General features: G+C 36.3%; 1 protein-coding gene across 6 annotated transcripts in view; it reads left to right on the plus strand.

The window, feature by feature from the left end:
- The window catches only part of AK5 (adenylate kinase 5), a gene marked incomplete at its 5' end in the record, with an annotated part of 242780 nt that overhangs the window by 34046 nt on the left and 186336 nt on the right, over positions 1-22398 (plus strand). For all 6 annotated transcript variants that reach the window (XM_082612417.1, XM_082612415.1, XM_082612416.1 and 3 more), the window contains one exon: positions 20241-20432. In XM_082612417.1, the coding sequence (XP_082468543.1) occupies positions 20241-20432 (192 nt within the window). The remainder of the gene's footprint in view (positions 1-20240; positions 20433-22398) is intronic.

The following is a 22398-nucleotide window of genomic DNA, read 5'->3' on the forward strand; positions in this document are numbered from 1 at the left end:
TTTAAGGAGCAGGGGATAGGTTGGGGATACCCACAGAGACTACTCCTGGTTGTCAGAAAGACTCCTGATTTCACATATAGTGCTGGTCACATCATTGGGTAGTCTCTCAGCTTAGCTCAGTACTCTGGATGTAACCATGGCTACCAGGCCATCAACTTCTAAAATAAAACTTGAGTTCATCACATTCTGTTACATCAGAGCAATTTAGAGCTGGAGGCCAGATTATGAGATACATTATTAATACAAAATGCAACTATTATACTTCTGGTGCTTGGTAGTATTCAACAAGATCTCACTAAGTGAATGAATAAGTGATAGAAGAGGAATTTGATTATATCAGCAGGATTTCTCATAGATCCAGTTTTGCTTACCAAACATAGACTTGGATATAATTTCTTCATTTCTTCCTCTCTCTACACACTTACACCAGGAAAAGTGGAGCCCTGGAAAGTTTCTGGAGAAAGAAGATATCTCTTTTAGTCATGTGGTATTCACATGGGCCAAAAGCTTCACAACTCCAGGCCCTGTTCTGTGTCTCTGTTGTGCCCTGCCCCTGGATTTCATTTTGGAACTGTATTCCAACATACTGGAATTTCCATTGTATTGAAATAATATCTTATGTCTCTGCTTCCACATTGGGATTGGGAGATCCTTGTGGGCAAGCACCATGTGTTGCCCCTTCTGCATCTCTTTCATCCAGTATGGTAGTTGGTGCATAGTAAATGCTCAATATATGTTGAACTGAACACCTATAAATGCATTTCCAAGTAGTGCTAGAACTCTGCTTATCAGCGTAAAAAAAAAAAAAAAGAAATGAATGAAAAAAGAGGGATCTAGTTAACCACTGTGGGAACATATTTAAATAGTTAATAAACACAGATTGAATGAGTGGAAGAATGAAGGAATCTTCCTTACTGGTTCTCATACTTATGATGCCCGAGAAAATCTTAAAAACAAGATGTTCTAAAGATATGTTCTCAAATTCTGACTGGAATTTGGGTCTTACTTAATGCCTCAAAGGTTGTCTGAGGATATGAGTTTAAAGTATTTTCCATCATTATCTATATGAATGAGAAGAGTTACTCTAAGATAAGCTAAGCAGAGAGAGAATGTAATGTCTAAGGAAGAGAGGGAAATACCATCCCCCCTCCTCCAGCTACTAATAACTTAATAGTCTTTTCTGAATTTCCTTGGAGACAGCCTTTGTGTTTAAGTAAATGCTAAGCAATCAACATATATAAGTGTGAAAGAGAAGTGTATTCAGCATGCTCTTCTTTTTTTTTTAACATCTTTATTGGAGTATAATTGCTTTACAATGGTGTGTTAGTTTCTGCTTTATAACAATGTGAATCAGTTATACATATACATACATCCCCATATCTCCTCCCTCTTGCGTCTCCCTCCCACCCTCCCTATCCCACCCCTCTAGGTGGTCACAAAGTACCGAGCTGATCTCCCTGTGCTATGTGGCTGCTTCCCACTAGCTATCTATTTTACATTTGGTAGTGTATATATGTCAATGTTACTCTCTCACCTCGTCCCAGCTTACCCTTCCCCCTCCCCGTGTCCTCAAGTCCATCCTCTACATCTGCATCATTATTCCTGACCTGGCCCTAGGTTCTTCATAACCATATATTTTTTTTTCTTTTTTTTTTTTAGATTCCACATATATGTGTTAGCATATGGCACTTTTCTCTTTCTGACATACTTCACTCTGTATGACAGACTCTAGGTCCATCCACCTCACTACAAATAACTCAGTTTCATTTCTTTTTATGGCTGAGTAATGTTCCATTGTATATATATATATGCCACATCTTCTTTATCCATTCATCTGTTGAGGGACACTTAGGTTGCTTCTATGTCCTGGCTATTGTAAATAGAGCTGCAATGAACACTGTGGTACATGACTCTTTTTGAATTATAGTTTTCTCAGGGCATATGCCCACTAGTGGGATTGCTGGGTCATATGGTAGTTCTATTTGTAGTTTTTTAAGGAACCTCCATACTGTTCTCCATAGTGGCTGTATCAATTTACATTCCCACCAACAGTGCAAGAGGGTTCCCTTTTCTCCACACCCTCTCCAGCATTTATTGCTTGTAGATTTTTTGATGATGGCCATTCTGACTGGTGTGAGGTGATAACTCATTGTAGTTTTGATTTGCATTTCTCTAATGATTAGTGATGCTGAGCATTCTTTCATGTGTTTGTTGGCAATCTGTATATCCTCTTTGGAGAAATGTCTATTTAAGTCTTCTGTCCATTTTTGGATTGGGTTTTTTTTTTTTTAATATTTAGCTGCATGAGCTGCTTATAAATTTTGGAGATTAGTCCTTTGTCACTTGCTTCATTTGCAAATATTTTCTCCCATTCTGAGGGTTGTCTCTCATCTTCTTTACGGTTTCCTTTGCTGTGCAAAAGCTTTGAAGTTTCATTAGGTCCCACTTGTTTATTTTTGTTTTTATTTCCATTTCTCTACAAGGTGGGTCAAAAAGGATCTTGCTGTGATTTATGTCATAGAGTGTTCTGCCTATGTTTTCCTCTAAGAGTTTTATAGTGTCTAGCCTTACATTTTGGCCTTTAATCCATTTTCAGTTTATTTTTGTGTATGGTGTTAGGGAATGTTCTAATTTCATTCTTTTACATGTAGGTGTTTAGTTTTCCCAGCACCACTTATTGAAGAGGCTGTCTTTTCTCCATTGTATATTCTTGCCTCCTTTATCAAAAATAAGGTGACCATATATGCATGGGTTTATCTCTGGGCTTTTGATATTGTTCCATTGATCTATATTTCTGTTTTTGTGCCAGTACCATACTGTCTTGATTACTGTAGCTTTGTAGTATAGTCTGAAGTCAAGGAGCCTGATTCCTCCAGCTCCGTTTTTCTTTCTCAAGATTGCTTTGGCTATTCGGGGTCTTTTGTGTTTCCATACAAATTGTGAAATTTTTTGTTCTAGCTCTGTGAAAAATGCCATTGGTAGTTTGATAGTCATTGCATTGAATCTGTAGATTGCTTTGGGTAGTAGAGTCATTTTCACAATGTTGATTCTTCCAATCCAAGAACATGGTATATCTCTCCATCTATTTGTATCATCTTTAATTTCTTTCATCAGTGTCTTATAATTTTCTGCATACAGGTCTTTTGTCTCCTTAGGTAGGTTTATTCCTAGATATTTTATTCTTTTTGTTGCAATGGTAAATGGGAATGTTTCCTTGATTTCACTTTCAGATTTTTCATCATTAGTATAAAGGAATGCCAGAGATTTCTGTGCATTAATTTTGTATCCTGCAACTTGACCAAATTCATTGATTAACTCTAGTAGTTTTCTGGTAGCATCTTTAGGATTCTCTATGTATAGTATCATGCCATCTGCAAACAGTGACAGATTTACTTCTTTTCCGATTTGGATTCCTTTATTTCTTTTTCTTCTCTGATGTCTGTGACTAAAGCTTCCAAAAGTATGTTGAATAATAGTGGTGAGAGTGCAAGTTGTCTTGCTCCTGATCTTAGTGGAAATGGTTCAGTTTTTCACCATTGAGAACGATGTTGGCTGTTGGTTTGTCATATACGGCCTTTATTATGTTGAGGTAAGTTCCCTCTATCAGCATGCATCTTCTTTTGAAGCATTAGCTTCTTTCAAGCCACATATATCTAGATAACTTACACTTGAGAAAAAGATACCAGATTTTTCTTTGGACTGATACCAAAGCTGAAGGGCAAAAAAGTATTTCCATCTAAACTTCAAATAGAAATCTTCAATAACGGCTTTTAGTGGTGAATTTTCAACCTGTATTCCACTCAATAAGTCTGCGCATGGAGTATTAATGGAACTATCACATAATTTCTTATCTACTTTACATTCCCATATCAGTTAGCACTTAATATACTCTTGAATTTCATTTTCCTCCAAGAAATGCTTTTAAAAGATTCGAAAATGTGCTTTTTGCTTTAATTTCTGAGTCACTTTTCTAATACTTCCTTTGAATGGATGCAGTATGTCTCAAAGCATAAAATCCAGTTGTCTAAAATCAGTAGGTCAGGGAGAAACTGCACTGTTCTTGCTTTATAAAATGAATATATTTTATGTTATTTGCTGCAACCAAAAATATACCCTGTATTTAGCTCCAACAGTTGTTATTTTTTGTTTTTTGTTGTTTTTTTTTTTGGAAAACTGAATGCTATGCAGTAAACCAGACAGGAATTTGGACCACATGGTCATTAAGAATCCTTACCTCTCTTCTTTGCTTCCATGAATTTAGAATGTAGTGGACAATATAAATGAGGTTTGTGCCCACATACCAATGATAGGATCTCTTGGATAGTTATTCCTATTGTCAGTATTATGGATTTATATATTAAATGCTTGTAAAGAGGCGAGGTATAGAGAGGCACTGGTTTAGAAGTTGGCTAAGGATGAGCAATAGCCACATGCTGAGATCTTCCACTTCAAGGTCTGTCTCTATGGTGATTTTCTTGGCTGGGTCTGGCAACATCAGCCAACATCATCATACAATTGTTTGACTGCTTTCTTAATAGAAACTGTTTTCTGTGGTCTTATCAGTCCTGTGTCACATGCAGTAGTAATGAAGAGTGCAGAAATTGACCACTATGAACCAGGCAGGCATGGCTCATCCCACAGGTGTAAGAACAGCTGTTGTATTTTTGGACTCTACCCATTTGTCTTCATTCCACTCTCCCCTCCAATGTCAGAAGGTCTTTTTGTTTTATTTCAGGGTCGTTTGCCTAATGCTGGCACTACTGGTTTCTCCTATTTCCTAAATGATCATTAAAATCAAGCACATCTATAAAGACAGTATTAAGAATAATGATCGTGTTTTACATTGTACTTTATTTGACCTCTATTCATAAGGGGCACATCATTGTAGACAGTTCAGGTTCATTAGCTCTTCCATTAGTTGATCTGCTTGCCTTCAGTCTCTCCCTAACCAATCTGCCCCCTGCACTACCATTGGCATTCATTCTAAGGCACAAAATAAAACATATTACTTCCATGTTTATAAGATAAAACCCCAACTGCTTAGCGTGGAAAGCAATGCCAGCCCATCTAGTCTTGGTTTACCTTTCCAGAACTTCAATTTCTGGCTCCTGATAGGATCCTAGTAAATATTAAGTGAATGAATAAATAAACGAATGAAGTAGATGCCTGTATAATCAAATTAGTGCTGGGGAAAAAATGTCTTGGAAAAAATAGCATTATAAATTTACATTCATTTCCATATTGTCATCCTGGTATATATTAAATAAAACCTTAATCTTTTCCTCTTCATTAAATTCCTCCATCTTGGCAGCTTAATGTACTCCAATTGCTTTTATTGAAATGAAGATTTGCACCATAAAAATCAAACCACAGAAATATACTTTTCATAAACTAATGATATCTTTTTGAAACCATTAATGATATACTTTGTTCAACAGATATCATTAATTTGACATGTGACAAATTATGAAAAGACAGAGTAATGTATATAACTATTTAACTAAAGTAGTGGAAGCAATATGCATTGGACTGTAAGAGATCACCACTGGGCCATGGAAATGGATAGAATAGAGTTTTTCAATGAGAAACGCCCAAACTATAAAAAATGAAGTTTCACATACTAGCTTTCTCTCTAAGTGAAACGATTAGTTTCTTTCATTTTTGTACTTAATCATATTGATCCACTTAGGATTTTTATTGTTGTTATTTTACTTTTAAAGAGCCTACAACTTCATTAAGTTACTGTTTCAAGCACTCATATCTATATACAGTGTTTCTTATAATATAAAGCAAAGGTTAAAACATAGTTTCCTGGGTCCCATCTCCAGAGCTTTTGATTCAGTAGAATGGAGTGGAGCTCATGGATTTGCATTTCTAACAAGTTTCCAAGGATGCCCATGCAAGGGTAGCTGGTGTAACGACTACTCTCTCAGTAACAGCTGTAGGGGCTTCTTCACATTGTTATCAGAGTTTGCCTCAGTGAAACAAATTTCATTTAATTCCTGTAATTTCATGCAATTGTGAATCTGGAATGGCAGTTTTCTTGTAAGAAAGAACGCTTAGGGAGAATATATTAACTGACATCCAGTATTATAAGAATAGCCATATGGAAGAGGCCCTCCTCTTTATTCCCATATTTGTTTAAACATTGTGCTAGTCATATTGTATTATAAGTATTGTTCCATCTCAACTACTAAACTATAGCTCCTTAAGGTCAGAGAAAATGTCTTATTCCTCTTCCTAATCAAAGCCTAATACTCTGTACTGATCATTGGAAATATGAGAGATTAAAATGATATTTGGGGAACAAGCAAGCCTATCCTTAGTCTACTAGTCCTCCACCATGATCCCTAAATCAAATACGTGCAGGGACAGCAACTAACAGCAAAAGAAATGTATATTCTTTTACTGTGAAACTTTGTCTTTAAACCCAGTGGAGCCCAAGAGTACCATCTGAACCACATTGAGAATTCCTTTCCTCTAGGCTCTCAGCAGCTTAGAACCTAAGACCAAATCAGGCCAGGAGACCTCCTCCAACCCTAATTCCACCCACTAAGTCTCAGATTGTCACAGTGTCATCACAGAAATGTTCATCCAGAGAATGCCATTGAGAAGACAGGAAGTAGAGCCAGGAAGCCATAAATTGTGCCAGTGCTTAGAGGTGCCCAATGCAAGCTTTCTGAAAATTAAGTCCAGCCGATCTCACTAGCTGCACTTGAAAGAAGCAAGTTCAAAAAAAAAAAAAGATGAGCAACAGAGAGGAAGAGAAATGGGTATTACTTCTCAACCTCTTGGAAGTAAAAGAGAGGATCTTAAGTGAGAGAAACCATGCCTCTACCTAAGACTGTAGCTCAGTGAAAAGTCTTGCTCTGACCAACTTTGGCCACACCTTTCTCCTCAAAAGTGAAGGGAAGAGGATGAGGAAGAATGGAAGAGTCTTGAACTTGCTTTCCTTAGAGATTCACATTATCCTACTTCTTGTCCTTTTCTGTAAACCCAAGGGTCTTAATATAATAGCTCAAGTCATGGAGTTTATAACCAAGTTGTGTGGTGCAGAGCCCATGCATGTTAATTGGGAGAAGAGAGCAGACCAAGAAAACAGATGACAGAACTTCATATTTGCCAGGGTCCCAGTTCATCTGTTCCTGTGTCTAGAATTTTCTACTTGTACATGTCAAACAATTTGGAGAGATTCCCAATCAAGACATTAATAGCTTCCCCTATCCTGGAAAAAAAATTGCCTACCTCTTTAGATGGTCTCCTCTCTAGGAGGATGATGTCTAAAAGATTCTCATCTTGTGAGCTGCAAACTTCATGCAAAATTTGGGTGTTGCATTCCTCTTAGGCCCACATGCTGGCTCTTCTCTATGAATTTCTGGTCTTTTGGAAAGACCACTCTTTCCTTCCCTTCTTCCTCTAGTTAATCCTTTCTTATCTTCAGATTTCAGCTCAACTGTCAGTTCCTCATAGGAGCCTTCCATGATCTCCATGATAAGTTTGGATCTCCCTATTCTCATAGTAAGAGCTACTTACCACAGTTATAGATTTATATTTATCTGTGCGATTCTTTGATTAAAATTTGTCTCCTCTAACTGGCCATAAGCTCAACCAGGGAAAGGACATACTGATTTTTGGTCATTGTTAGTCTTTGGTGTATAGAATAGAACCTAGCACATAGTAGGTGCACAGGTTTTGAGTGTGCTTTTTGATGAATTATCACAAACTTGCTCCAACCGTTATATATTCTTGCTAACATTTGATATTGTTGGTCTTCTTTCTTAATTTTAGCCATTCTGGTGGGTACGTATTTCAATTTGCATTCCCTGGATTATTAATGATGTTGGCACCTTTTCAATTCATTAGTCATTTGGATAGCCTCTTTTATAAGAATACCTGATCAAGTTTCTTGCCCATTTTTCTATTGTTTTCTCCTTCACTTATTGATTTGTAAGATTTCTTTTCATGTTTTCAAAACAAGCCTTTTGTTGATTGTATGTGTTGCAAATATCTTCTTCCACTATGCAACTGACATTTTCATTCTCTTACTAGTCTATTTTAATAAATATATTAGTGTTTTTTAATTTTAAAGCCATCCAATTTATCAAACTTTTCTGTTATGGTTAGGGTATTTTAGGCCCTATTTAAGAAATCCTTGTCTTCCCTAAGGTCTAGAAGCTATTTTCTTATATGTCACCTTCTCAAATCTTTATCATTTTACTTTTCACATTTAGATCTGAAAATCCATTTGGAATGAATCTTTGCATATCCTGTAATGTAGGGAGTCAAGAGTCATTGTTTTCCATATGAACATCCAATTGACCCAGTACCATGTATTGAAAAGACTGTGCTTTCCTCACTGCACTGCAAAACCGCCTTTGTTGTAAATCATATATTTGGGCAGTGGATCTGATTCTGAGCTCTCTCTCTGTTCCAGTGGTTTACTGGTCTTCCTTAAAACCAATACCACACTGTCTTAATTACTGTAGATTTGTAATAAGTCACACTATCTGGCAGTAAGTTCTATCACTTTATTCTTTTTTTTCAAGATTGTCTTGAAGATTGCCTTGGCTCTTCTTGGCCGTCTGAATTTCCAAATAAATTTCAGAGTCAATTTTTCAATTCCCGTACACACATATACAAAAAAACCCTGCTGGAATTTAAAGATTACATTAAATCTATAGATCAATTTGGGAAGAATGACATTATGATATTGTGTTCCATTCATGAATATGGCATATACCTCATTTTATTTAAACCTTTAATTTCTGCCAAGGTCTGTGTAGTATTCTTGTACCATTTTTCACTAGATTTTCCCCTAGGTAATTAAATGATTTTTTAATTATTTAACTAGCATTTTTATTTCATTTTAAATTGTTTGTTCTTAGTATATAGAAATAAAATTGATTTTTGTATACTGTCCTTCTAGGCAGAGACCATACTGAATTTGCATATTTATTCTTATGGCTTTTAAATTCTTTTGGATTTTTTACACATACAATCATATTATCTCAAATGACTATTATATTTCTTTCCTTTCAATCCTGTGGGGTTTTTTTTTCATGTCTTAATTTACTGTCTAAAATCTCCATTACAGTGTTGACTAGAAATAATGATAATGGGCATCTTTATTTCATCTCAGAGGGAAGGTTTCAGCATTTCCCAGTTCAGTATGATGCCTGCTGTAACCTTTATGTATTTATTATTTATCAGATTAAGGATATTCTCTTGCATTCCTAGTTTGATAAGAGTATTTATCGTGAAGGGATGTTAAGTTTTACCAAGTGATTTTTTCATATTTAAGATGATCATATGATTTTTTCTTCTTTTTTATTCTGTTGGTTTGGTAAATAACAGTGCTTGATTTTTGAAAGGTAAACACATTTTTCATTCATGGAATAAACCTGAATTGGTCATGGTGTATATAATCCTTTTTATACATTGATGGATTCGTTTGCTAATATTTTACTTAGAATATTTGCTTGCGTTCATGAGTGAGATTGACCTATAATTTTTCTTTCTTTCAATGTCCTTGTCAGGCTTTGGATTCAAAGATTATGCAGGCCTAATAAAATGAATTGGGAAGTATTTACTTCTTTATATTTAGTAGAAGGGTTTCTGTTATATTGGTGTCTGATACAATCCACTAGTGAAACCATCTGGATTCAGAGTTTTCTTTGTGTAAGAGTTTTGAATTGTGGATTTAATATCTTCCATAAATAAAGAGCCATTCTTGTTTTCTGTTTATTCTTTTTTTGGGGGGGGGGAGAGTTGTGTTTTTCTAGAAATCTGTCCATTTCATATATATTTTCCAATTTGTTTTCATGAAGTGTTTCTTAATATCCTATTTTATCATCTTAATCTCTGTACGATATTTAGGGGTACCTTCCTGTTTATTCTCAATATTTTGCCTTTTCTTTTCCTCGATTAGTTTCACCAGGGATTATCGATTTTATTAGTGTTTTCAAAGAATGAACCCTTAGCTATAATGTGTTTATTATGCATTTTAACTATGTATGTAATTTAATTTATGCTCTTATATTTTTCCTTTTTTAGTAGACCTAAAAGGTCTGATTTTTTTTTCTTCTTTTTTTTTAACCATTTTGAGATGGATGTTTAGATCACTAATTCCAAGCTTTCTTTTTTCCCCTAATATATTCATTTAAGGCATTAAATGTCCCTGTAACTATAGATATAGCTACATCCCACAAGTTTTGGAATGTTATATATAATTTGATCATAATTTAGTTAAAAATATTTTTATTTCCATTGTGATTTCTTTGACCCAGGAATTATATTGAAATGTATCACTTAATTTCCAAACAGGGATTTTCTATTTATATTTTTATTATTTATGCAAAGTTTATTTCCATTGTAGTCATTAAAGATAATCTGTGTGATCATTTGAAATTTGTTTAGATTTCCTTTATGGCTCAGAATATGGTCAACTTTCTTAAATTTTCTGTCTGTATTTTAAAATTTTTGTGTTCAACTTGATGGTTATAGCTTATAAATATGTATCAATTTGTTAATTATATTAAACTCTTCTATATCCTTACTGATTTTTTTCCATATTGATTTTCTTGCCACTTGTTCTGTCAGTTATTTGGAAAGATTTATGAAAATCTCCCACTCTGACTGTGGATTTGTAACTTTCTACTTTTAGTCCTGTCCAAGTTCAGTATACTTTGAGCATATATTATTGGGTAATGCAAATTAAGAGTTATTATGTCTTCCTGGATAATTAAATCTTTTATCATAATGAAATGACACTCTTTACCTCTAGTAATATTTCTCTCCCTAAAGTCGACTACATTGTCTGATTTTTTTTTACCTTTATTGAGGTATAATTGGCAAATAAAAATTGCATATGTTTAAGGCATACAATTTGACGTTTTGGTATATATATACATTGTGCAGTAGTCACCACAATCCAGCTCACTAACATAGCCACACTTCACACAGTTACAGCTTTCTTCTTTTTAAAAAAATTTTTTTTGTGGTGAGAACACTTGAGCTCTACCCTCTAAGCAAAGTTCAAGTACACAATACAGTACTATTAACTATCTGTGGTCATATTGCTGTACATTAGATCTCCAGAACTTATTCATCTTGCATAACTGATACCTTGCACCCTTTGACCAACATCTCCCCATCTCCCCCTCCACCCAGCGCCTGACAACAACCATTCTACTCTCTGCTTTTGTGGATCTGACTACGTTAGACTCCACATAAAAGTGAGATCATGCAATATTTGTTTTTCTGTGTCTGGCTTATTACACTTAACATAATGTCTTCCAGGTTCATCCATGTTGTCACAAATGGCAGGTTTTCCTGCTTGTTTAAGGCTGAATATTTAGCTGTGTGTGTATATGTATATATATATATGTGTGTGTGTGTGTATGTATATATATATATATATATATATATATATATATATACACATATATAATACTAATTTTCTTTACCTATTCATTCATCAAGGGACTTTCAGGTTGTTTCCATGTCTTGGCTATTGTAAATAATGCTGCAATGATCAAGGGAGTGCAGATATCTCTTTGAGATACTGATTTTATTTCCTTTGGATATATACCCAGAAGTGGGATTACTGAATTGAGGTAGTTCTATTTTTAATTTTTTTTGAGGAATCTCCGTGCTGTTTTCCATCGTCGCTGAACCAATTTACATTCCCGCCAACAGTGCACAAGGGTTCCCTTTTCCTCACATCCTCACCAACACTTATCTTTTGTCTTTTGATAATGGCCCTTCTAACAGCTGTGAGGTGATATCTCGTTGTGTTGTTTTGTTGTTGTTGTTGTTTGTTTTGGGGGGTATTTTTTGCTGCACTGCACAGCTTGAGGGATCTTAGTTCCCCAACCAGGGATCGATCCTGGGCCCCAGCAGTGAAAACACCACGCCCTAACCGCTGGACTGCCAAGGAATTCCCCCGTTGTGGTTTTGATTTGCACTTCCCTGATGATTAGTGATTCTGAGCACATTTTTTTTGTACCTGTTGGCCATTTGTATGTCCTCTAATGAGAAATGTCTGTTCAAGTCGTTTGCCCTTTATTTTGTAGAAAATGGATGGTTAGGCATTTTATTAATTTAAAAAATTTATTGAGGAATAATTGTATTAATTACAATTATATTAGTTTCAGGTCTACAACCTAATGATTCCATATTTGTATATACTGAAAAATGATCACCACAGTAAGTCTAGTTAATGTCCATCACCGTACATAGTTATAAAAATTTTTCCTCATGATGAGAACTTTCAAGACCCACTTTCCTAGTGGATACTTTCAATTGATATTTTCCATTTTTTTCTTTGCCCATTTTTAATTGGATTTGATATTTGTATGGTTTTACCACCTTTCTATTGGTTAATGTTTCCATGGTATGTTTTTTCCATCCCTTTACTTTTAGCATTTCAAGTGTACTGCTGTATCGAACACCTCTGATACCCTACCTTATATTCTCTCAACCCACCTTTTATTTGGCCTTTGTTGCTGTGACCAGTTTTGTACCCATGTAATGCTGCCCAGGACAGCAACTCACTGACTTCCTGCCCTGAGATATACACATTGTGAAAGTGTGAAGGAGGCAATGTGCCAAGGGGGTACTTCTGACCAGCAGGGGACAGACTCTGCTAAATAGAGGCTCCTCACACATGTCCCCTTAGAAGGGCCAGCAGCATGGCATCCCAGTCTCCATCACAGTGACTAACCTGACACTGCACCTTTGCACTGGCTTGTCCCCTCCTCTGCATTCTCCCCAGTCCCCACTCCTGCTTTCCTGCCTATGGCTGCTTTGATGCTACGCCACATGGCCTGAAAAGCCTAAAATGTTTGCTGTCTGACCCTTTACAAAAAAAGTTCGCTGATTCCTGTTCTACAGATTATGACACGCATCATTAACTTATTCATGTCTCATAGAAATCAGTACTTTACCACTTCCTAAACAAGATCTTAGAACAGTTGAACTTCATTTACCTGCCTCATGACTCATCTCTGTTTTAAGTACCATAAGATACTTTTAATATTTTTTATATGGTCAATCTTCATTTAGGTTCACCCACAGATTTATCATTTCATTGCTCTTCATTCATTCCTCTGGGCCAGATTTCTATCTTGGATCATTTTTCTTCTACCAGAAGAATATTCTTTAATATTTCCATTAGAGTAGAATTCTCTCAGTGTTTGTTTGTTTGAAAATATCTGTATTTACTTTTAGATTTTGAAAGATATTTTGACTGAATATTGAAACCTAGATGGGCAGTTATTTTTTATTGGCACTTTAAAGATGTCATTTCATTGTTTTCTGGCTTTCATTGTTCCTTTGGCAAATTTAGCTGTCTTGTTATTACTCCTCTGAAGGTAATCTATCATTTCTTTTTTCTGGCTGCTTTAAAGATTTTTTTTTTTTTTGTCTGTCTAGCCTTTCAGCAGTTTTATTATGATGTGCTTAGATCTGAGTTTTTTCTTCTTGGTTTTTATATTGCTTCTTGAATCTGGGACTTGATATTATTTATGAGTTTGGAAAATTCTTAGCTATTACATTTTCAAACACTGCTTCTTCATTTTCTCTCTTCTCCTTCTAGAATTTTCTAAGTATTTTCTCATATGTCTCTGTTGCTCTTTTCTGTACTTTTTCTATCCCTCTCTCCCCCTTGCTTCACTCTGGTTATTTTCTCCCGAACTTTTAGTTCACTAATTCTGTTTTCAATGCCTAATTGGCTATTAACACATTTAATATAATGAGGATATGGGATGATTCTAAATGGAATTTAGTCCTGTGAAGGCTGATTCACACAAACTCTGATGGTATAGCTCTTTAGGATTCCAACCAGGAACCTAAGTTGGGAACAGGCAGTAGTAGTTTCTAGAGTTCCTCCTCTGTGGTGGGCCCCATATTCCAGTTTTTGTCCCCTCAGCCCCATAGTCCATTAAGAGCTTTGCCCAGAAATTATCTCCATGTTAAATGATAGTGAAGTCCAGGTGTCTATCCTTTTCCCCTTTTTGATCTAGTCTAGCCTCTGCAATAATGGTGTATGTTCAATAAATGCTTAATGGGTGAAAGAAATGATTTCTTTTACATTTCCCATATAGGCAGAATTAAGAAAGCCAATTTTAGCCCAGTATTAGAAAGAACTTCCCAGTTATTAGAGTTATCCTGTAATGAAAGGGGCTGCCTCAAAAGTAGTGAGGCATCACAAGAAATGCTCACAACCAACATTCAAGTTTAAAGTTCAAGTTTAAAAATCACTTGTCAAGGGCTTCCCTGGTGGTGCAGTGGTTGGGGGTCTGCCTGCCGATGCAGGGGACACAGGTTCGTGCCCCAGTCTGGGAGGATCCCACATGCCGCAGAGCGGCTGGGCCCGTGAGCCATGGCCACTGAGCCTGAGCGTCCGGAGCCTGTGCTCCACAATGGGAGAGGCCCGCGTACTGCAGGAAAAAAAAAAAAATCACTTGTCAGGAGACTGTAGAGATGATTACAGGTTTGGCATTAATTTGGGCTAGATAACCTCCAAGATTTTCTCATCTCTTATTTCTGTGATTCCAGTTTTTGTTCCAACTGTGATCTTCTCTCTTTGTGGGGTTGTTTTTTTTTTTTCATACTTTGCTTCTTGCTTTCTGACAGTGATCTGAACTATGGAGTGTAGGCCTTTTAACATGTCTTCATAAAGAATATGGCAGTCAAAAGCACTGACAGTTAAGAAGAGAGCTCACTAAAATAAGCTCACTTAGTAGTCTGATACTGAGAATAATACATCTTTGCTAATCAAAGATGGTCATAGGTTCTTTTTAACAGAGTAATCATTCAGTTAAGGGACTTTGAGAAAATGGATAGAGGAAGATTGACTTGTCCATATAATGACAGGGAAAAAAAAAGATTGATTTAGTTGATCCAATGGGAGAAAAAATATCAGCAATTGGGAAGTTTACTTCCATGCAGACAAAAGTGATATCTTGGTCTTTGTTCTCATTTATTTATTTACTCACTCATTCATTCAATCAACAAATACATTTTGAGAACATAGGCTAAGAAAAGGTATGCCAAGGATCCACTTTGTTTGGTGATACTTTTCAATGTTTCATGAGTGAATTTCATGAAAACTTTCTAGGTGCTTCACATCTTCTGGGAAAGAATGGTGTCTGCTTCTATTTTACATTTTGGGGAAAAAAACATAAACAATTAAATTTTTTCTTTTAAAATTGAGCACTGTTGGAGAACAAGGGTCCTAATGAGTGGGCATATGAGGGGGTGACTAGGAATCAGGTGAGCATGCTTGTGGCTGAGATCACTGTTGAGCAGTCAGCTGGTTATCCCAGCTGCCATGGAGGTCTCGTCTGTTCCACGTTTTAATTTTTTGTATCACTGGTAATATGCTGTTTAGTTTATACCAAGAAAAGACAGCAAGTTAATTACAATTATAAAATTAAATAGCTTTGCAGATTCACCTCAAAGTTATCTATATCAAACCTGAATTTGCATTCCTTGATCAAAAATCTTAGATATAAAAAATATATTAAAAAATAAAAATAAATATCAAATACGTAGGAATAATTTTTAAATGGGCAAGAACATTACATAGAAAACTACAGAGCTCTGCAATAAAAAGTATTGGGAGAAATTAAAGAAACAACAGCAACAACAAATATCTTAGATATTCTACTCGTTTCCTGTAAACTTATAACTGCTTTTTTTAAGTCTATTAATTAAAATAAACAAAATGCAGTTTTATTCAAAGTGTAAAAAAGTCTTTTATAAATTTCAAGCTAATTTCAAAACCAGTTCTAAAAGACAAAATATAGTGATGATTACATATTTAAGTCTCCCCATAACCTCATTGTGTTAAGTAGGGAGAAGCATATACATTGCAGTCTGAAACAAAACACAAAATGTATTAAAGCATTTAATTTGTTTAAATGCAAAATGCAAGAATTTCTAAATGCAGGTTTTACCTGCATTCAACACTGAGCTAGTAGTTGAAGTTTTTTCCGTATTTTAATATACAATATGACCAAACCAAGAACAATATAATGTCATTTTAATTTTTAAAAAATAAATTTATTTTTATTTATTTATTTTTGGCTGTGTTGGGTCTTTGCTGCTGCGCACGGGCTTTCTCTAGTTGCGGCAAGCAGCGGCTACTCTTTCTTGTCATACGAGGGCTTCTATTGTGGTGGCTTCTCTTGTTGAGGAGCATGGGCTCTAGGTGCGCCACCTTCAGTAGTTGTGGTGTGTGGACTCGGTAGTTGTGGCGCACGGGCTTAGTTGCTCCACGGCATGTGGGATCTTCCCGGACCAGGGCTCAAACCCGTGTCTCCTGCATCGGCCAGTAGATTCTTAACCACTGCACCACCAGGGAAGCCCTGTCATTTTAATTTATTTGTCAAAAATTGTCTTCTCCCTTATATGCTATTCAAACTAAATTTAAAAGGATGTCATTTGTTATGTTGGGTAAGACTGAATATTACCAAAGATTTTATTTAATTTGAATTTTGCATTATATTATTTGATAGTATAAAAGTTTTAACTTCAGATAATCTCTTTACCATATATCACACAAAAATTACAAAATGATTTTATAAATTGTTAAGGGTTCTCAAATCTACTTAAAAGTGTTTTATGGGACATATTAAACTACTGTGATGGGAAGGGAAAAATAGTTGAGAAAACTGAAGTTCAGAGATATTGAAACTTTTACCCAAGGACAAATGACTAATAGAAGATTCTAGATATAAAATAAGGATGATCTGATTCTGAAATTCATGCTCTTAATCACTTATGCAAGTATGTGCCTGTGCTTACACAGTGGCAGTGGGAACTGGGAGAAGGGGAATCTGAACAGTGTTTCAAGACAAAACTCCACAGTCCATGGTGATAGCTCCGAGAGACTGAAGTTTTGATAAGGGTTATAAATTATATTAAGATTTCTAGCTGAGAATTCAAAAAGATACAGTGTTCATAGCAGCGTTATTTATAATTGCCAAGGTACAGAAGTAACCTAAATGTCCATCAGCGGATGAATGGATGAAGATGTGGTGTATATGCCACTTGCAGCAACATGGATAGACTTGGAGGGAATTATGCTAAGTGAAATAAGTCAGACAGAGAAAGGCAAATTCTATATGATATCACTTATATGTGGAATCTTAAAAATACACCAAACTAGGGAATAAAACAAAAAAGAAGCAGACTCACAGTTATAGAGAACAAACTAGTGGTTACCGGGGGAAGGGGGGAGGGGCAATATAAGAATTTTAAAAGGAGTTATTATGGGATTATATGAAATCACATTTGTGAAACTTTTGAAAATTGTAAAACACTATAGAATTTAAAGAATCTTTCATTCAGGGCTTCCTTGGTGGCGTAGTGGTTAAGAATCCACCTGCCAATGCAGGGGACACGGGTTCGAGCCCTGGTCCGGGAAGATCCCACATACCACAGAGCAACTAAGCCCGAGCACCACAAATACTAAGCCTGCTCTCTAGAGCCCACAAGCCACAACTACTGAAGCCTGTGTGCCTAGAGCCCGTGCTCCGCAACCACAATGAGAAGCCCACACATCACAGCGAAGAGTAGCTCCCATACCTACTCACCGCAACTAGAGAAAGCCTGTGCACAGCAACAAAGACCCAATGCAGCCAAAAATAAATAAATAAATTCATTTTTTTTAAAAAAAGAATCTTTCATTCAATTAAAAAAAAAGTTTAAAAAAAGACTTCTAGGGCTTCCCTGGTGGTGCAGTGGTTGGGAGTCCGCCTGCCGATGCAGGGGATGCGGGTTCGTGCCCCGGTCTGGGAAGATCCCACATGCCGCGGAAAGGCTGGGCCTGTGAGCCATGGCCACTGGGCCTGCAGGTCCGGAGCCTGTTCTCTGCCACGGGAGAGGCCAAAACAGTGAGAGGCCCGCGTACCGCAAAAAAAAAAAAAAAAAAAAAAAAGGCTTCTAGTTGAGAGACTCAGGAAAGTAGTGTTGCTACCATAAAAATAAATAAATAAACAAATACATATATAAGCAAGATGGGAATTTCATTCAGGTAAAAAGGTGCTGGAACTGATTTGGCCTTGCTGAGTCACAGGTAATATTAAGACTTTCAGGGCTTCCCTGGCAGTCCAGTGGTTAAGGCTTCGCCTTCCAGTGCAGGGGTTGTGGGTTCAATCCCTGGTTGGGGAGCTAAGATCCCACATGCCTCACGGCCAAAAAACCACAACATAAAAACAGAAGCAATGTTGTAACAAATTCCATAAAGACTTTTAAAATGATCCACATCAAAAAAACTTTAAAAAAAAAAGACTTTCAGGTAGAGCCGTCATATAAGCATTTGATAATATAGGACATAAGTGCTGTTGAGGGCTTCCCTGGTGGCGCAATGGTTGAGAGTCCGCCTGCCGATGCAGGGGATACGGGTTCGTGCCCCGGTCTGGGAAGATCCCACATGCCGCGGAGCGGCTGGGCCCGTGAGCCATGGCCGCTGAGCCTGCGCGTCCGGAGCCTGTGCTCCGCAACGGGAGTGGCCACAACAGTGAGAGGCCCGCATACCGCAAAAAATAAAAAATAAAAAAAAAAAAAAAAAAAAAAAAAAGTGCTGTTGAAAGTCAGTGCTGAAAATGTACATTTGGAATCCATCAACAAAAGCTAGGTGGTTGAAACCAGAACAGTGGAAGGGAGCTGAGAGAACAAGAACCTGGAGAGGGAAAACCAAAACAAAACATTATCTAAAGCTCATAAACATCATTATTTGTGAGTGTTACATTTTTAAGGAAAAAAATTTGAGCAAAGAGAAAAAAAAATACAGAACAAAAAGTTAAATGAGAACCAGGACAATATAGAATCATGAAAACCAAGAGATAGTAAACATGGCTAAAACTCATTGAGCACCTACCATTGATCAAATTTGTGTTGATCTTATTTAATCTTTATAATAACTCAGGGAGGAGGTTCATGTATCTCTTTTGACAGATGAAGATATGGAGGCTTAGTAAAGTTAAGCCATATGCCCATAGCTCAGCTGATAAATCCTAGGGCAAGAACTGTAATCCATGTTTCCCAGACTCCAGGGTCCATTTTCTAACCAGTGGTCTCAAGAGTGCACAATGCAAACCACTGTAGTGTGGGAAGAAAATGTTAAAATTACTATTATCATGTGTCATCCTTTTAAAATTGCATTTTTGTGTGTATTTTACAACATACATACTATTATACAATATATTACATACATATGTATGTATGTACATATGTAATACATACAATATATTAGTATGGTAGTACATGGCTATCATACATTCATGCATAATTTATAATTTAATAAGTATATATTTATTGAGGTATATGTTCAAATAATATACTAATGTGAGGATACAATAAAAAATTTTTGGAAATCATTTCTTTAAAGCGCTATGCAAAACTGCCTCTTTTTCTTGTCTCATTTTCAACAAGAAAGTACATTCACTTTAAATGATCATGTTATCTTTTACATACATTACTAGTTCTAATTGAGTTAAATAAAAACTGTTTAGTTCATAGGTTCTTTTTATTTTATTCCTTGGTATTTTCAGAAATTTATGAAGGCCTTTGAGCTATTTGATTCTTTGTAATAGTGGAGGGAACACAGACCAAAGACCAGACAGGCCTGGGTTCAAATATCACCTTTGACCTTACTGACCATGTGACCTCAGACAAGTACTTAATTTCTCGGAGCCTCAGTTTGCTCATCTTTAAAATGGAGATAATATTTACCTTGCAGATTGTTGTAAAGTTTAGCAACAGCATAAGGAAATAACTTAACACTGGGCCTGGCATACAGTACATACTTTTAAAAAGGCAGCACGCAGTAATAATAGCAGCAGTACTTGTTTACTGTAGAGAATATCTGTAGCTCAATAGTCATTTCCCCTCTAAACAGGTCACATCTACCTTTGGCAGAGTTTGGCCTGTATTGATCTTAACTTGAAACTTGAAAACTTGTTTGAGCATAGACAAAAAGTATTTTCCAGAAATTTGGAGGACCACTGTACATGACTCTGTGAGTTGAAGTATACCATTTACATGGACTGTAATAGCAATAGCTCCTCCTGGCCTTGTGTGGAGCCATAGCCCTAGAAATATGCTGGCAAAAACATAGAGGGTCAAAAATATGGCAGCCTCCACAGACCCAGAAGAGAGAAATGCCACTGCCCACACTCACATTGGTTGGTATGTTGAATGCCTGTCTACTTGTTTGATGCTCTCCACAGATCTGTACTCCCGACTTGGTGGTGTTCCTGGCCTGTACCAATCAGAGGCTCAAAGAAAGATTACTGAAGCGTGCAGAGCAACAGGGGCGGCCTGATGACAATTTGAAAGCTACCCAAAGGAGACTAATGAACTTCAAGCAGAACGCTGCTCCATTGGTTAAATACTTCCAGGAAAAGGGGCTCATCATGACAGTAAGTTAGATATACTTTACATGTCTAGTACAAGAACGATCTTTCAGATTTCTAATTATCCTATGTTCTTCTCATTTAGAAATACTTTTACCTTAAAAAAGTGACTTTTCTTGGGTGGACATCCAATGAAAAATAATTGGTAATTTTGACCTGATTTGCCTTTATTAAGCCATGATGGTAAAAACACTTTCACTTTAGTTTAATTGATTTTACAAAAAGTGATAAATTTTAACCTTGGCTAGAATTCTGTGGCCCCCAAATTTTAAAGTATTTTTAAATAATTTTTTGATCATTTTAAGCAATATTGGCCCAGTTTCTCAACTCTTCTGTCTTTGAAAACCTAATAAAATTGATAGGCTTATAAACAGAATTGATACAGTGTTATATTAGACTTAAATTGTAAGTTAGACTTTATCATAGGTTACCACATAAAGAAATGAGATTCTGATGGCCCAAAAAGTTATTAAGGATTTGACTTGTCATAAAGAAGTGATATTGTCTCAAAATGGAAGGCATCAATCTTTCTGCTCCATCAATACAATGCAAATATTAACTTTGTTCATAAACAGTTTGTTTTGTGGTTAATGATACTGAATGTGCCAAAGAAGGATATGAAGCTGAATCACTGGTTAGTACAGTTATTAGAATACAGGAAGCTGGAGGTGAAAACTCAGCTAAATTTATGATCCCCACACATCAGAGATTCAATTATGGAATAGAGGAGACAGAGGACCATTGTCCAGCTGAGGCATTTTGCAGAAGAAGACACTAAAACCAAAGCAGCTCGGGGTGCTCTGTGGTGGTAGCAGACCTCGGCACAACCCTCCCTTCAGCCCTTAGCTCTTCTCACGAGACCAGAGATTCTTGTCTAGTGGGGCTACAAGCTGTGGAGAATCTGATGAAAGTGATACATGCCCATCCCAATAAAATGCACATAAGATGCTTTCCATAAATTTTAGGTAAATCTATGAAGCCCATCCACAGAGCTCCTGTGACCTAACAATTACTGTGTTAAAAATCTCTTCACTAGGCTAAAATGCCCTTAGATTGAAAGAGACAGTCAATGACATTTGAATAATAATCTCTTTGCAGTCTTTTAGCACTATAAAGAAATATTTATTAGAATTTGTCCTTTGAGTCAAAGTTGTCATGTCAGAGAATTATAAATCTGACCTGAAAGCTGTTCACAATGCCAGAGTCCATTTATGGTCTAAAAGAGACGTTGAGTGATATGAAAGATTCAAGAAAATCAGGGTGGATGTTTCTCTGGCTCTTTTTTGTCGGGCTTGTTGCTTGTTTCCCCTGGAAATTAGCAATGCTGACTTCTGTGTCGTGTCATAAAAATAGAAATTTACCCTACAGACCAAAGCCCAACTGCAAGCTGCAGAACCAGAGTTTTAACTGATGTTTGCAAGGCTTAAAGGTATTACCAGAGTGTCTCTGATTACTCCCTGCTTGTCACGTTCATCATCACAAGAAGATATTTCCCAAATGAATGCAGAGTAGGGACTGTTAATCTACTAATATTTTGCATGGAGGTGAAATGCCATTGCCTCTAATTCAGGGAGTCAATAACAATGCGTATGACAGCCTGTAACCTCCCTGCTAAACCCCGATGAGCTTTAAGATAAATGCCTCTAATTACTGGGAGAAGACTTGCAAAGGTGACTTGAAAGGTGACTTTCAAATGTCACCTTTTGAAATTCGGTGAACACAAACACAGGCTAAGCTCTGGGAAATGTCACTGGAAATTTTAGTCTGACAAAAGAGTGAGTGCAGTATTCTGAAGCACATGACCTTCTTCAGAACCTGGATCATAGGTCGCTCTGGGAATTAAAATATACTTGGTAGCATTTCTGCTTTTCAAGATGTGTTAAATTATTAAAATGGTTAACCTGATTAATCAAAAACATATTAAGATTTTAATAAAACTCTTGGAGTTAATAGATTAAACCCCAATATTTCC

This window comes from Mesoplodon mirus (assembly GCF_964341445.2).
Source record: "Mesoplodon mirus genome assembly, chromosome: 3".
Taxonomy (NCBI): domain Eukaryota; kingdom Metazoa; phylum Chordata; class Mammalia; order Artiodactyla; family Ziphiidae; genus Mesoplodon; species Mesoplodon mirus.